At 45.1% G+C, this 16135-nt stretch overlaps 2 protein-coding genes across 2 annotated transcripts; both read left to right on the plus strand.

The window, feature by feature from the left end:
• The first annotated feature begins 307 nt into the window (after window positions 1-307).
• On the plus strand, window positions 308-4729 carry LOC123078023 (50S ribosomal protein L3-2, mitochondrial). The gene is made up of 5 exons (XM_044500404.1): window positions 308-793; window positions 1668-1877; window positions 2645-2749; window positions 4030-4143; window positions 4234-4729. The coding sequence occupies exons 1-5, from the start codon at window positions 452-454 to the stop codon at window positions 4402-4404; spliced, it is 942 nt and encodes a 313-aa protein (XP_044356339.1). The 5' UTR covers window positions 308-451; the 3' UTR covers window positions 4405-4729.
• A 1382-nt stretch (window positions 4730-6111) lies between these two features.
• On the plus strand, window positions 6112-11070 carry LOC123078024 (E3 ubiquitin-protein ligase ZNF598). Its single transcript, XM_044500405.1, has 7 exons — window positions 6112-6415; window positions 6558-6875; window positions 7936-8144; window positions 8223-8271; window positions 9193-9282; window positions 9404-9466; window positions 9596-11070. Exons 1-7 carry the CDS (start codon window positions 6248-6250, stop codon window positions 10829-10831), a joined length of 2133 nt encoding a protein of 710 aa, XP_044356340.1. The 5' UTR covers window positions 6112-6247; the 3' UTR covers window positions 10832-11070.
• The last annotated feature ends 5065 nt before the right edge of the window (window positions 11071-16135 follow it).

The raw sequence follows: 16135 nt of genomic DNA on the forward strand, positions 1-16135 counted from the left end.
GATCTTGAAAGACGACGGGCATCCTCAAGGCGGACATGGATAGTTTTCTAGTGGCTCCAACGGCGGGTAGTGACACGAGGAGTTAGCGATAGTTGACTTCCACGTGAAATGGACGTGGAGTTGGGTGTATATAAGCACTATGTGAACCAATTGTGAAAGGGGCTCTTTCCCCTCTCTTTTTTTTAAGTGTATATAAAGTATGCACGTTCGTGCGTATTCGAGAATTTTTTTTATCTTACAAGGCATCGCTGAAAGAAGAAAATGGAGGCAGAAGCCCAGTTACAACTGTGGCCATGTGCGTGCTCCTCCCGATCTGGGCCATTCCCCCCGATCTCCCCACTTCACTAAACCCTACCCACCTCGCTGCCGCGTAAACCCCCACCCATCCCGCCGCGCGGCCCATCTCCAGCGCACAACCAACGCCAACGCCGCCGCCGCCGCCGCCACCGCCATGGCGGCCGCCTCGAGAGGCCTTCTCGCGCGCCTCCGCCACCTCTCCCTCGCTGGGCCCCGCCTCCCCCCTTGCCGCCTCTTCTCTGCGGAGCCTCTCGTCTCCCATCCCGACGACGACGATGCCGGCGCCGGCGGCGATGGCGGAGGCCGGATCATAGAGGCGCGTCCTGGTGTCATGGGCCCGGACTCCCGGCGGACCGGCGTGATCGGCGTGAAGTGCGGCATGTCGGCGATGTGGGACAAGTGGGGGGCCAAGGTTCCCTTCACCGTCCTCTGGGTCGACGACAATGTCGTCTGCCAGGTCAAGACCGCCGAGAAGGAGGGCTTCTACGCGCTGCAGGTGCTGCAAATTTCTCATCTTTGTACCAAACTCTGTATATGACAGGGATCACAAACTACTGCATTGTTTCACACTTTCACTGACAAAATAAGTACTCCTATTGGAGCTCCACTAGAAAATAAGTATTGGAACTTGATTCTGTAAAATCTTAAGGACCCATAAACTTAGTGCTAGTTTTTACCAATCTGTTAAGACTCGAAGCAATTTGAGTGTTTTGTGCCTTTAGGTCTAAAGTTTTGTCCTCCCATGTGATTAAGGTTCGATCTAGACGTAAGATGTAAAATGTTTTTTGTAGAATTGTAACTGCCCTTCGTTGACTGATTGGCAACTCACAAGATGACTAGATCATTAGAGTTGAGACTAGCTGCTGAAGATAGTTATGTTTATTTTAAGTTTGTAGCCAAACTCATCTAATAGTGATTTTCTTCCCACGTCTCTCCGATGGGGGCTAGGAATTATAATTTAGAAAAGAGAACACCTAGTTTGCTTCGCGTTTCTTACCATTCTCCACAAACATGATATTGGGTGTGTTAGGTCGGCTGATCAAATCAGCGTGTTCCAATCGTGCTGCCAAGGTTTTGTCTTCTCCTAAATTTGTAGTAACAGCTAGCAATTTGTTTGTGGAATAACCATCGGGTTTTGTTATTGCTAAGTTCATGCCAGTTGCTGTATTGCAGATGACTGCCTGCCCCACAATGGATAATTCAAAAACATTAGTGCAATAAACATTCCATCTTGGTTCTGTATCTTGTTGATCTAAATGCAAGTCTATATGTTTAGTTTGTAGCACTTATGCTCTTCAGGTTTTGTTGTTATCACTTTTATAGTGCAAAAATTTGCAAACCTCTGAAAGTCTTTCCTGGTATTTTTTTAGCTCGGAGCAGGCCAAAAGAAGGAAAAACATCTAACAAAGCCTGAAGTAGGCCACTTTAGGTCACAAGGAGTCCCTCTTAAGAGAAAATTAAAGGAGTTTCCTGTTACTGAGGATGCACTTCTTCCTGTTGGGACAACCATCTCGGTTCGCCATTTTGTACCTGGACAGTTTGTGGATGTCATTGGAATCACGAAGGGAAAAGGTTTTGCGGTATGTATTTTTGCCGACCTATGTCTGATGACTTACTACTTTTAAACAATGTGTAAAATGGGTTTGCACCTGAAAAATCACCATGTTTACCATTTTATTTGAACACGGCATCATTAAATTGTCGGTTTCCTTCTGTAACACCTCTTCCCTTAGTTAGTTCAAAAATAGACAATTATTTTTTTGCATCTGCTTCAGAATGTTGTTTGTATATCCTAGGGTCCTAGCTATACCTTGCTTTTAGGATGCGGCCTTGTTCCAAAAAGCTCAATGTTTACTTTCGCTGCTGACTTTCTGACTAGCAAGTCAAACATTGCTTATGTTGCCAATGTTTTTTAAACACATAGATAAATACAAATATTGGTTGCTGGTAATTAAAAATACAGTGCGGTTATATGTAAGATCAACTTAATTGATGAAAATTGTTTTATACTCCCTCCGTCCCATATTAACTGTCGCTCAAACGGATGTATCTAGCATTGAAATACCTCTAGATACATCTGTTTGAGCGAAACTTAATATGGGACGGAGGGAGTATTTCTTTTAAATGTAACACTAGTATATTGTTAGTTTGGAGATATTAATCTTTGTTCCAACTTAATTTCACAGTACCAATTCAATCAAGTGTATATTCTCATAATATTACAACTTAACTTTTGCTGCTACACTAAAGTACCAGTACTTTTCTTGTTTGGAACAAACCAATTACTGCGTATGTCAATTTAACACTGTACATTGATTATATAACCTTATCTTTTCTACTCTTGTAGGGTGGCATGAAAAGACATGGTTTTAGTGGGATGCCTGCGTCACATGGTGCTTCTTTATCACATCGCAGCATTGGTTCTACAGGTCAAAGGGATGCTCCTGGAAGGGTATGTCATAACTCACCAGTCCACACACTGAACAATCCGTATACATCTCTCCTCTGAAAAGAGACATGGTAGCCATTAGAACAAGCAGCAGTAGAGTTTCGCTGGAAGTTATGCACCCTCTTGGCATAACTATTCCTGGATGTTGTATTTATTTGCCAGTTTATTTCTAATATGTAAAATGATTAGGATTGATAGGACCTTGTTTTAGTCATTAGTAGCAGTGCTATTGTATTATACTTCTCATCAGTGAGTAATCATAGGACTGCCTTGTGTGTTGTGCATATAACCGCATAATATTAAGTAGATTTGCATGTTCCGTCTTTTTTAGTGGCTACCCAGAGAGTATCATATAAGTATCAGTGCATGTACTACCTAAAACCATGATCGTCTCCCTAAGATTGTGGTGTATGCTGTTATTCTGATCTTATTCATTGCTTCACTAATATACAACTAATGCTTCTCATGAAAAAAAATATGTGCACTTTGCTTTTAGCCTTGTGGCTTACAGTGACTTGAACTTTGTCCAATCAAGATTTTACATCCTGATGGAGTTAGAAAAAAGAATCTCGTCTCAAAGCTTAAAAGGGGTGTTGGTAATATAACTGCATGCATCAGCGAGAAGGCAGGCTTTAGGGTTTATGTCCTTGCGGTTTTGTTTTTGGTAAACAGATAATTTTTCTTCCTAAATTGGTCAGAATCTAGACAGAGTCAATAAGGCTGCTAATTTTACTTGATGCTTGTCAAACTGGCCTGTGCTCACATATGCCATCTGCCGGCTACCTCATAAGACGTGCCAATAGCAACAATTTAGCTACTTACATGTATGGCCAAATGGATTTGACTCCTGACAGATGTTAGCGAGTGAATTAGTAAATATATGGAGCAAAGTAGAAGAAAATCGATGCCACTTGATCGTTTTTATAGTAGCATTCTCAAGGTATAACCCGTCGATAGAAGCTCTCTTTTTATCCTTTCCATGTAGTATGTGCAACTTTGTTGAACTTTTTGAGTTTTCTCAGATGGAAGTGACAAGTGTCACTTTAAATTATCACCAAGAGATGCACATTATTGAACTTTTCAAGTTTCCTAAGGTGTGATGTACCAGTGAGACCGCTTTAGAGAAACACAAACAAATGCACCTCTAAATGTGAATTGACAGTTTATAAGCTTAAAGTTTTGGGTAGGAATGTGCTATTTGAAGCTGTTGATGTGTCCCAAAAACAACACTGCAGCCAGTAGTTCTCCATATAGAATGGCTAACAGCTGTGACAATGTTGCAGGTTTTCAAAAACAGGAAAATGCCTGGGCGCATGGGTGGTGTTCAACGTACGGTGAAAAATGTATGGGTTTACCAAATTGACCCCGCCAGGAACTTACTATATCTGAAAGGACAGGTAATTTCATCTCCACTTTGCAGTACGTCTTTTAGCTATAGTGTTTATGTTGTGATATGTGTGTTATGCATTCTCTTGTGAACTTTGCAGGTTCCTGGTCCTCAAGGCAGCTTTCTTTTCGTCAAGGACTCTATCTACAAGAAACCCGACAGAGCTTTGCTGCCATTCCCTACACATTTCTCGCAAGAAGGCGAGCCGGAAGACTTGGAGCCACTCATTGCTGATCTTGGTGATATCGACCCGTTCATGGCAGCAGATTAAGGCTAGGGCCAAATTTGGAAGAATCCTTTTGCTTTCAGTGCATTGCTTGACAATCCCACGCGATTGTTTGTTAAATTTTGCATTGGATATATGAGTAGCTCCTGGGTTACAACTACAAGAGCCATCCCGTTACTGACCTGCCAGATCAATGTTGTTCCATGTACATTACCTGGCAGATATGCCAGGGCCCTGACTCAGTTAGGGTTTTGAGCTGATTGTTTGGTCGACTGAGTGGAACTTATTTTGTTTAATAAGTTGTGTAAGCTATGATTCAGATAGATATATAAAATCGAAAATCTCCATGCTGAGGTTACTATTCTAGTTCCCTGATGAAGTAATTTCTGCCTTTGCCGAGTCCAGTAATTTAGTTTGGCTTTTTTGTTTTTGCTTTTTTGACATAAAATCAGTTTGACAGATGATTATACCGCCAGTAAATTTATCTTAATTCGTGAGAGCTTACTATTGTGCATGAAAACATGAATGTGCACGAGACTTTGCAAACCAGGCACAGCCATGTATGTATGTCTGTCTAGCAACACACATGACAAGTGTACACAGAACATCCTTGCATATAAGCCTCGTCACCCTCACAAAAAAAAATCAGCCTAATGCAGAACCTAACCAAAAGTTTAGACGCAGCCGCTGCCTCCTCTCCAAGAAAAAAAATCCTCGTCTCGTTGGTGTTGCCGCCGGTCCACCTTGTCTCTGGTGGCCTTAGGGCCATGGAGGTGCAATGGATCCCGGCCCTTGCTGGCCGGAGGGATCTTGCTTCCGTTTTAGGTTTTTTTTTTAAGTTTCTTTATGGTTTGTGCCATGCTCGGGAAGACGAGATGATGGTGGCTCTCTGAAGTTCGAATGATGTTCTCCTCGCCCAGCCCCGTTTCGATGATGCATCTTGCATCGTTGGAGAGAGTGTAGAGATGTGTCTTGGGCGGATCTCGCGTGATTTGTTTGGTGTTGGTCTTTGTGGATCTGCTCAGATCTAGTCTTCGTTCGTGTGTCTACATGTTGGATCTTTTCGATCTATACTTTTCTTCGTCGGGACGGTTGCTATTATGGTGCACTAGTCCTATGAGGCCTTATCACGACGACTTTTTGACTCTATTAGAACAAGATGGCTCTGGTGAGGGAGGGACAATGAGGGCATCGGGTTTTCGGCTCGCTCTAGTGTTTGTAGCCTTCGCTAGGTTGTCTACGAACATATTTTTGTTATTTATGTGTTCTTTGTACTGCCATAGTGCCATGGCATGATAAATAAATCGAAAGTTTTCTCGCAAAACTAAAATAAAAAGTAATGGAAAAACCTAACTAGTTTTTCTCTTTTAAGATACTAGGAAAAAAATTAATTATATGTCAATATTAAATAGGATTATGCATTAATTATCGTATACCTTAATATTTGATACGATTTTAATTGCACGCTAAATATGTTAAACGCTCGCCATTCGAGCAATATAGGCCATTGATTGACATGGTTTGATGGTCGAGATTTGTTAGATCTGCCTCTTGGATCTTTTTATCTTTTATTATTACAAGTTATTAAATTCTTGAATTTTATTAATTATATACAAATATAAGGGAAATATCCTGATCAGTTTTGCTATTTCAAGGGAACATCCTAATCGAAACAACACACACTTCCCCCGCTCCAGCGCCAGCAGTTACCGTACTGTGCAGGGCTCCCCACCAACTCCGACATTGTGGCGTCGTGCGCTCGACCGGACCCCTCCTCCCCCCTCCCCTCCCCTCCGTTGCCCCCGCTTCTCGGACCAGCAGATTCCTCCCCCGCCACCCAGGCCAGCTCCCCCGCCGCCGGCGCCCCCCCTCCGCCGTGGAGCTCGACATGGACGACGCCTGCGCCGTCTGCGCGGAGCGGCTCGAATGGGTGGCCTACGGCGCCTGCGGCCACCGCGAGGTCTGCTCCGCCTGCGTCACCCGCCTCCGCTTCGTCCTCCGCGACCAGCGCTGCTGCCTCTGCATGACCCACTGCCCCGCCGTCTTCGCCACCAAGGTCAGCACCACCTACCTAGGGTTTTTTCATCCGCGCTTTTCCCCTGCCCGCCCCCAACCCCTCCCGCCCCACGCGCCGCCCCCGCGCCGCGCGCGTCTGAAATTTCGAATTCCGCCCTCATGGATGGCTTCTCGCTGCCCAGGAAATGGGGGACCGCACCAAGGCGATCGGCGATCTCTCGGCGCTGCCGTCCGCGGCCGGCGAGGGCAAGACCGGGGAGTACTGGTACCACGAGGCCACGCAGGTGTGGTTCGACGACGCTGACCATTACAGGATGGTAAGGGCGATGTGCCGGATCTCCTGCACCGTCTGCGAAAGCAGCGGCAACAAGGGGAAGAAGGGCAGTAAGTCGTCCAAGGCGAAACACAAGATCAAGTTCGAGACCATCGAGCAGCTCAAAGCCCATCTGTCCAACAAGCATTGCTTGTACATGTGCGACCTCTGCTTGGATGGGAGGAAGGTGATGCAATTGATGGCCTGCTTGTCCTTGTTAACTGCTTTAATCCTATTTTCTAATGTGATGAAATGCTTGCTGGTAATACCAATAGCTTCGTGCAACACTAGGCATATAACTTGGTGCGGCGTGGTCAATTCATCCTTGCATTTAGTTTTGCAGTGCTCAATACCAGTTACTAATCCATTAAGACTTGATTTTTTCTTCTGTTGACATGATAGTTCTTAGGTCATGTTGTTGTATGATGCTATTAGTATCAGTTACAAACTAGTAGTGTTTTGCCATATTTTTGTTGCTGTTGTTGTCATCTACATGTAGCAATGGAAGTATTATTTCCTGAGTGTTGATTGTATTATTCTTTGCTAGCCCATTACTCTCCATACCAACTGAACACGTGTCATCCCTTGTTTTTATCCACCAGTGGATGATATATCATATAATTCTCTCATTTAGACCATAGCAAAAATGTATGTATTCTTCCTAAAAGTAGATAAAATATCCAACCTGTTCCATCACTTCTTTTCACTCCAACATTCAAGTTTATTACATCGGATGTGAACAAACAATGGTTAAATAGTTCACAAGATTTGTTGATTTGAAGATTTGTGTGCACAAATTAACATTTCCATTCTCTTGCAGTTCACATCTACTCCCTCCGTTCCTAAATATAAGTCTTTCTAGAGATTCCAATACAGACTACATACATAGCAAAATGAGTGAATGTACACTCTAAAACATGTCTGTACATCCGTATGTAGTCTGTATTGAAATCTCTAAAAAGACTTATATTTAGAAACGGAGGGAGTACATGCTTAAAATAGTTAGGAGAACACCCAAATTAACATAGTTGAACCATATTTTTCAACCTGGTGCATAATGATTTAATGTTTGGCATGTTGCCAATTCCTACTAATTTCTTTTTACCAGCAGGGCAAATTAGTTATGAAGGTACATCCTGCTTATCATGATTGCATACTTGGCTTGTAGCCCGTGTAATGAATATTTCATGTGTTCCACAATATTTGATTTTTATAATAAATCCCTGTACTGTTGTTGTCTTGAGCAGGTATTTATTTGCGAGCAGAAACTTTATACAAGGCCTCAATTAAATCAGCACATAAAAACCGGTGATTCAGAGGTGGATGGCTCGGAAGTTGAGCGCAGGGGTTTTGCAGGGCACCCGATGTGCAAGTTTTGTAAAAGCCCATTTTATGGAGAGACTGAGCTAGATACACATTTGACAAGAGAACATTATTCTTGTCACATATGTCAGAGGTGCTCCGCAACCGTTATTTTATTTGTTGGGGCATAAGTACAAAGTTATGCTGTCTCTGACTTCATGGTTGTTTACAGGCAGCACGGTGGGCAGGATGATTATTTCAGGAACTATGATGACTTAGAGGTATGTCATATCAAGTTGGCATAGTTATACTAAAGTCAGAGTGCTATCTTAATTTTAGGCAGTCAAACCAACATAAATACATGTAAACATTGCATCTATGGGCAAATTTGTACTACAGAGATCTTGTAGTGGATACCAAATATTGTTTAGATAAGATATAAGTTACTATCCTTGCCCAACTAGGTTATTTGAATAGAATTGTACATTTTACCCATTTTTAATCTCTGAGTCTATATTTGTTAAGTATGCCTTATGTTTGGACCATCAATGTACATTCACAAGGTGCTCGGCACTAATCAGGAAGCAGACCAGTGCCTAGTCGCTGATTAGGCGGCTGCCTAGGCGAGAGGGTGTACCCTAGAATGCAGGGGTGTGTTTGGTTTATGCCCAAGGTTGCCCCACCAAAGCATTGGCTAGCCAAAATTTTGGTTGAGGTTTTGGTTGCCAATGATTTGGCCAACATTGGCAAGAAAAATGAACTAGAGTTGGCTAGAGTTCATTGGCATGCCAAATAATTGGCAACCATCCAAACAAAGACAAATCATTGGGTCATGACCAAAATTTTCGTAGGGTGCAGCCGCCTTTCGGAACACTGTAATGAGTATATTGATTAAGTTGATGTCACATCACTTCCGCAGTTGAAGGTCATGTCCGTAGCAGTTAAGCGAGACCATAGCATATTGTCTATCTCTTCCAACTGGAGCTGTGCCTGCTAGATATTATCCTTGATGTGGATATAACATGGTCTCCATTTTCGGTGCCTATGCATGCCATTCCCACACAAGATTTTTACTGCTCCTATGGTACAGAATTTAGTGGTAGACTTGTATTAAATTGGAATAACAAGTTGCTACAGAATTCCAAGTCAAAATTGTGCTAAATTTCATGTTAGAACCTAACATGGTGCATGTGCCCCTTTAGATGCATTTCCGAAGAGACCATTTCTTTTGCGAGGACAGAGAGTGCTTGGAGAAGAAGTTCATCGTCTTCCAAAGTGAAGCAGAGCTTAAGGCAAGTCAAACACAAATGATATATTGTTAAATCATATTCCCTGGACATGTCACCAGATTAGTGCATGATAACTGGTTATCCTTTACTGATATTACATCTTGTCTTTTCTTGTTCCCTTCAGAGGCACAATGCTGTGGAGCATAGGAAGCGCATGCCTCATGCACAGAAGAATTCTGCTCTCCAGGTGTACAAACGAATCTGCCTTATTTCCATCTCTTGTGTTAAGCCAACTATTGACATGCTAGCATATACATATTGATAAATAAAAATGGCGCGGTAAGCTGATCTATTTTGCTTTGCCCGTCATTGACAGACACCAACCAGTTCTAGAGACCGGAGCGAGCTAGAGCAGAGTAATGGCAGAGGTAGAAGGCACAACGCTTGCCTCTCCAATGGTTCTGTTGACAATACCTTGCTGTCTGTTCAGAATAGCATTGCAAATATGGGCCGTGGCTCGGGAAATCAAGTTGCTGCTGTTGTGTCTCCCTTGCGATCTAGTTCTGGGCACTCATCACAAGCAGGCCAAAGCTCTGGGATGAACCTTGTTTGGCAGCAACCACACTTTCCTCCCCTCTCCCGCCAGGAGGTTCCTGATGCAAGAATAGGTTCCTGTTTTCAAGAAGCTCCATCCCCTCCCATATCAGGGCAATCAGGGTATACACCAGTTGCCAGTCGGAGCTCACGGACTGCTGCACGCGCAATGGATTTGGAATTCCCTCCTTTATCAGGCAGTAATAACAGAACTGCTGCTTCAACAGAGCAGGGGGTACGAAAGGTAGCTGAGAACACTCATGCATTTGGGCTCCGACAACAAAGCAACGGAATTGTGAATACACACCATTCTGCTCAGCATTGGTCCCTTCAAAATACTGGTTTGATCCCTTCTGGTTCAAGTCACTCCCCAAGTTGGCCTACACCCAACACAAGTCCTCACGTTAGTGGATCGCTGAGTCTGACTTCTGCAGGAAATGGAGGGCAAGAAACACCTCTGAGCCGCCAGGTGTTGTGCTCTGTGGATGATGTTCGTGCAGCGAATAATTCATTGGTTGAAAGAATGCAGGCTGCATTAGGAATGGACCGGGACAGGTACTCGATGTTCAAAGAGATCTCTGGGGAGTACCGTCAAGGCGTTATCAATGCTTCAAAGTATCTTTCATATGTCGAACAATTTGGTCTGTCGCACCTCGTTCTTGAAATGTCCAGGTTGCTGCCTGATCCTCAAAAGCAGAAGGAGCTTGCTGATGCCTACTACGCGAATTTGCGCCTTACAAGCCTCCAAGGAAACGGTGGCGGTGGAGCTGTTTGCTCGAAAGAAAGCACACGGAAAAATAAGGGGAAGGGGAAACTTCCTGCTGCTGCACAGGATTCGTTAGAAGATAAGCTCCTGAGTGCTGCCAGCAAGCTTCAGTCGCAGGTGGGAGGCTCTAGAGCGCTGTTGAGAGAAGGGTGTGGAGCAGCCGATGGACCTTTGCAGGAGCCGAGGTGGCCTGTGAAGGGTGCTTGGCAAAACCGTGGGGGGCAGAGACTCGTGAGCAAGGCGAAGAAGTAAACTGGGGTTTCACTGGATGTTTTGCCACCTGAGCTGCGGTGAAAACGCCCATTTTTCCCCGATTCGTGTCTGGTTTGTTGAGGTGACTATGAAGGCCGTGGAGTAATTATTTGGTTCGCTTCTGTTTCTGTGTCTGAACCTTATGTCGAGTTTGCGTAATTGTGTCGTGAATGTTGCGAACAAGGAATATAGATCTGGACTATGTGGATGGTAACTATCAAAGCTATTGTATTTCAGGATGTCTCTGGCAGGATTAGTATTTCGAAGTTTGTATGGAAATACATATCAAATCCATCTAGAACTATACTTATTACATATCCAATCCATCAGTGCGCTATGTCCAACCTAATACAAAGTACACCCTCTGATCCAAATTAATTGATGGAGCTTTAGTACAACTTTGTACTAATGGTGTACCAAAGCTTGTCAATTAATTTAAATTAAAGGGAGTAGTACTTCTCAGTAATCAGCAGTAACAAACAATTCAAGGCGCTTTACTTTGTCTTCTTAATCCGGAGGGCGCAACGTGTAGGCATGAATTGCCGTGATAAACACAATGCCTCCGCACGAGATGCGTGGGGTAGGAAGTGACGAAGAACATAAAATCAATCGAACCGAGTAAGTATAAATCATCTATGACTTTCCTCTACCCCAAGTTTCTTTCTCTCACGCTTGTACTCCCTCCATTCCAAAATAGATGCCTCAACTTTGTATAAAGTTAGTACAAAGTTGAGTAATCTATTTTGAAACGGAGGAAGTACTCTATATATACCCCATCTTAGTTTTAGGGGATCAATACAACATAGAAAAAAAATACAACATAGAGAAATATTTTAACCTTCATATTTTCCACGTGATCTCGAAGCGATGAAATACAATGCTGATTTTCCCACCACTTAAGTGACACGCCGCCCCCTGGGAGATTAATCTCCTCTCCGCTTCGAATTGCAACATGACCCAAGCCTGAAACACAACTATGAGTGCTGATGCATGAAGTAGGAGCTTCATGTGGGCAGGAGTTTGTGACATGCAGGGCCGGGGCACGCCCATTGTCATGCTCCAAGATTCGGGAACTCGTTTGTGTCTATCATCTATTTCCCCTCGTATATCCCTCCGGAAATATCTGTAATTGGATCGTAAATGGAAAGCAATATACCTGTTTCTGTGGGTACAGATAAACAGTTGGTGCAACAAGCTTGTAGTAAAACAGTAATGTTGTGGAAAACCCATTCACTTTGTTCTTCTTCCTGGTTGTATATTCTTCAAGTACCTTCTTCTTTTCCTAGAACTCTTGTGTTCTAGCACCAATGGTGTAGAGGAGAAGGGACCGAAGCAATTCTGTTCTTAGCGACATCAACAATAGTAACAACATCAACGGAATGGAGTTCTAGTTGGACTAGGGTCTGTTTGACGCAAGGAGGAGGGACTCCTCCAAGGGCTGGTCGACCCAAGCCTCCCAGCCACCTATATATAGGTGGCCAAGGGGTGCACTAGGAGAAAAAATAACCTCCCATGACTGCACCCTTGCTACTTGTGCCTCTCTCTCCTGTTTAAATCTAATCTAGATCAGATCACCGCCTGGCTAATGCTCCATCTAGTTCTTCCCTCGATTCTTCGTGCTGATTCCACGGAGTGCTGCGGTACTGCTAGATCGGTATGCGTGGGTACCTCAGAAGTGTCGTCCTCTTCGACAATAGATCAATGGATCATCCGAGAGAAAATTATGGTGGCTGGGATATAACTTAGATGTGGGAATAGACAAGCTTCACCAACTCTTCTTCCTCTTTCGCTGTGTTGATTGTTGGTGAGATCATCGTTACCAGTAACCTCCATAGTGTTGGATGCAGCTTCGATGACGTGACTGCACCTACCTTTGGGTGTGTGACATGTGGGCCAGCCATCTGTTGGGCCCACGTGTCATGCACACAAAGGCAGGTGACTTAAGACACTGAAGCTCAGTCCCATAGTGTTAATAGGCATGTTCGTACGTGTATTTTTTTGTGGCGTAGCACGTTTCCTTCACCAGCCCCAACACTCTCCAAACTTCCTTCACTTTCTACACTGAGAAAACAGTTGCTTTGTATCCTCCGACCCTTAAGAGCATGAGGGACATTGAGGCAACACCTTCAAATGCCTACTGGCAAGCAAAACACGGTAGGGAAGGGTGTCAAGCAAAGTACGCCAACTGTTTTTTTTACTTGGCCGGACAAGATAAATTCTGAAACTTACACCAAATTGAGTTAACCGCAATATGTTCTATCCCCTTTGTACGTCTGAGCTTCCTCTCATGTTGGTTATCCCATTGGTATACCTCATAGAAGCATCTGGAGTTAAATATGCATTTTAGTGTCCCATCAAAGGACTGTTACTTCTTGAGTTTGCGTTGATTTTTCCCTTAAAGAGGAAAGGGTGATGCAGCAAAGTAGAGGTACATATTTCCCTCAGTTAAGAACCAATGTATCAATCTAGTAGGAGAAGAATGTACAAATCACCAATACCTGCACAAACAATCAAACACTTGCACCCAACGCGATAAAGGGGTTACCAATCCCTTCACGGTCACTTGCAAAGGTGAGATCTGACAGAGATAGATACATAAAACTAAACAAAAAGAAAAAATATTTTTGGGTTTTTGGTTTATAGATCTGAAAGTAAAGATTGCAAAATTAGTAGATCAGAAACTAATATGATGGAAAATAGACCCGGGGGCCATAGGTTTCACTAGAGGCTTCTCTCTTGAAGGGAAATAATACGGTGGGTGAACAAATTACTGTCGAGCAATTGATAGAAAAGCGCAACGTTATGATGATATCCTAGGCAATGATTATGTAATATAGGCATCACGTCCGTGTCAAGTAGACCGACTCCTGCCTGCATCTACTACTATTACTCCACACATCGACCGACTCCTGCCTGCATCTAGAGTATTAAGTTCATGAAGAACAGAGTAACGCTTTAAGTAAGATGACATGATGTAGAGGAATAAACTCAAGCAATATGATGTAAGCCCCATCTTTTTATCCTAGATGGCAACAATACAATACGTGCCTCGCTACCTGTTGGGGATATAACTACTAAGTATAAACCGCCCAGGAGGGGCCGGGTTATACTTATAATGAGCTATTCATACTAAAGCCCATGAAGACAAGGAGTATGGCGCTTTACGAAGGAGATCTAGCAAAGAAGGCCCAAGGCCCAGAGGCGGATTAGGGCCCGTAGATGTAAACCGCCATATGATGTATGACTTGTATGATAAGATAGGAAAGGGTAGAAACCAAGCCGGACACGTTTATGAGCCGGCCGGGATTCTGTAAACCGCCGGGCGTCAATCTGTGTATATAAAGGGACGACCTGGCGGCGGTTTAGGGAGAAGAACCAATAGATCGAGAGCCAGGCAAAGCGTATTCGCTCCCTGGTCATCGAAACCCTAGCAATACCACCACAACTGAATTAGGCTTTTACCTTCACCGCAAGGGGCCGAACCAGTATAAAATCCTTGCATCCTTCGTCCTGCTTTAACCACTTTAAGCTAACTACGTTGCGATGGCTCCACGACTAAGTCCTCACACCAGGACATCTGCCGTAACAAAACCACGACAGTTGGCGCCCACTGTGGGGCTATCGCGTGATGGTTTCAAGTTCTTAGAGGGCAGCTTCGAAGGGCTCAAGGGATACGCTGTGGGCCGGATGACCAAGAGTCGTCGCGGCAAGCTCTACATCGACGATGCAGGCTGGGCCCCCGAGGCCGGCTCAATTGAGTACGGGTACCGGGTCCCCTTCGGCGGAATTCACGTCTTCATTGGCAAGATCGGCGAACCGGGCCCTGAGCCGGACATCTGCACCGACATCGTCGAAACGGCTCAGCGTGCGAGACCCGCCCGGGTTCAGCCTGCCATGAAGCGTGCCTTCGTGGGAGTCATCCATGGAGCGGAATTTGAGGACAAATTGGCATCTGGTGATGAAACCGTCGTTTACTCCGGTGACGAATCATCTACCGGAGAGACCGAGTCATTGTACCAACTGCAAGACGGCCGGCTTGGGGGCTGTTCCGATGGCGACAGTATTCCGGACCCCTTTGATCCGCCGAGCCGGGTTGCGATCTTTATGGCCGGTACACAGCCAGCGCAACACTCTTCGACTGCAGCAGCGATAGTCTCTGGGTCAGCAGCGGCGACAGCAGCCGGGGCAGGAGGCCCTATGCGACCGCCGGCTCAGGTTTTGTTCGATCTATTTGACACTTTGGCAACGCTGCTGGCGGCAGAGGTTAACCCGGCGAATCAGGATCAACATAACACGGAAGTTGCGAAAGTGAAGGATCAGATAGCACAAGCCAAGGCAGACCTGGTAGCTGAGGACACCAGGATGGCCGCAGAGCGGGCCGAGTTGGATGAACGGGCTTACCGGCTTATGTTAGATCAGAACGCTTCAAATGATGTCATGAGGAGAAGGTACCGGTCTCACCTGCCTCCGATTTATGAGGCAAGGAATCTCTTTAACACACCAGGAGCAGGAACCAGTAACCAGCCAGTGGTAAACCGGGTGGAGGCACCTGGAACGAGGGCGCCGGTTCAGCCGCGCACGATGGATCAACCCCGCCAGAACAATATCCCGTCGCAACACATACCGACGCCTCCGGGTCATTACTCTAACCCTTTGGATGACATAGTCGCCGCCGCTTCACGATTGGCGGCTCTCCCAGTCGAAGGCGAGTCCCCAGTAGAGGTTGAGACACGACGGGCTAGAGAGCTCCTTCAGATAGCCTTGACTCAGCAGCAGGCTTATTCGTACAGCCGCGAGAGGATTCATTCCACCCCCCGCCCAAGCCGGAGTTACAGCAGGCATATTGATGAACCGGCTGTGTCAAGCACTGCGCGGAACCGTAACCCGCCTCGTGGGCATAACCCGGCGGGCGGTGGTGCTAATGCTCAGAACGTGGTGGATCATGGTAGAGCACGTCGAGAGGCCGAGTTAGCGGCGCAGTATGCGGCCCGTCAGCTTACTTCGATTCATCCAACAACTTCGGTGGAACCAGGTGTTGCTTTCAATTTTTTGGGGGTGCCGTGTCTCAGCCCGACTCTATGTAATGTGCGGCTGCCCAAGGATTTCAAAGGTCCTCGTAAAGTGCCCAATTACACTGCCGACTTACCCCCCGAATCATGGATTGATTGCTACGAGATGGCGATGGAAATGCTGGATGTTGATGGTGCTGCATGTGCTAAATACTTCACCATAATGTTGGAGGAACAGCTCGTACTTGGCTGAAAGAGTTGCCAGCTAACTCCATTGGATCATGGGTCGAGTTAA

Source organism: Triticum aestivum, chromosome 3D, assembly GCF_018294505.1.
Source record: "Triticum aestivum cultivar Chinese Spring chromosome 3D, IWGSC CS RefSeq v2.1, whole genome shotgun sequence".
Taxonomy (NCBI): Eukaryota; Viridiplantae; Streptophyta; class Magnoliopsida; order Poales; family Poaceae; genus Triticum; species Triticum aestivum.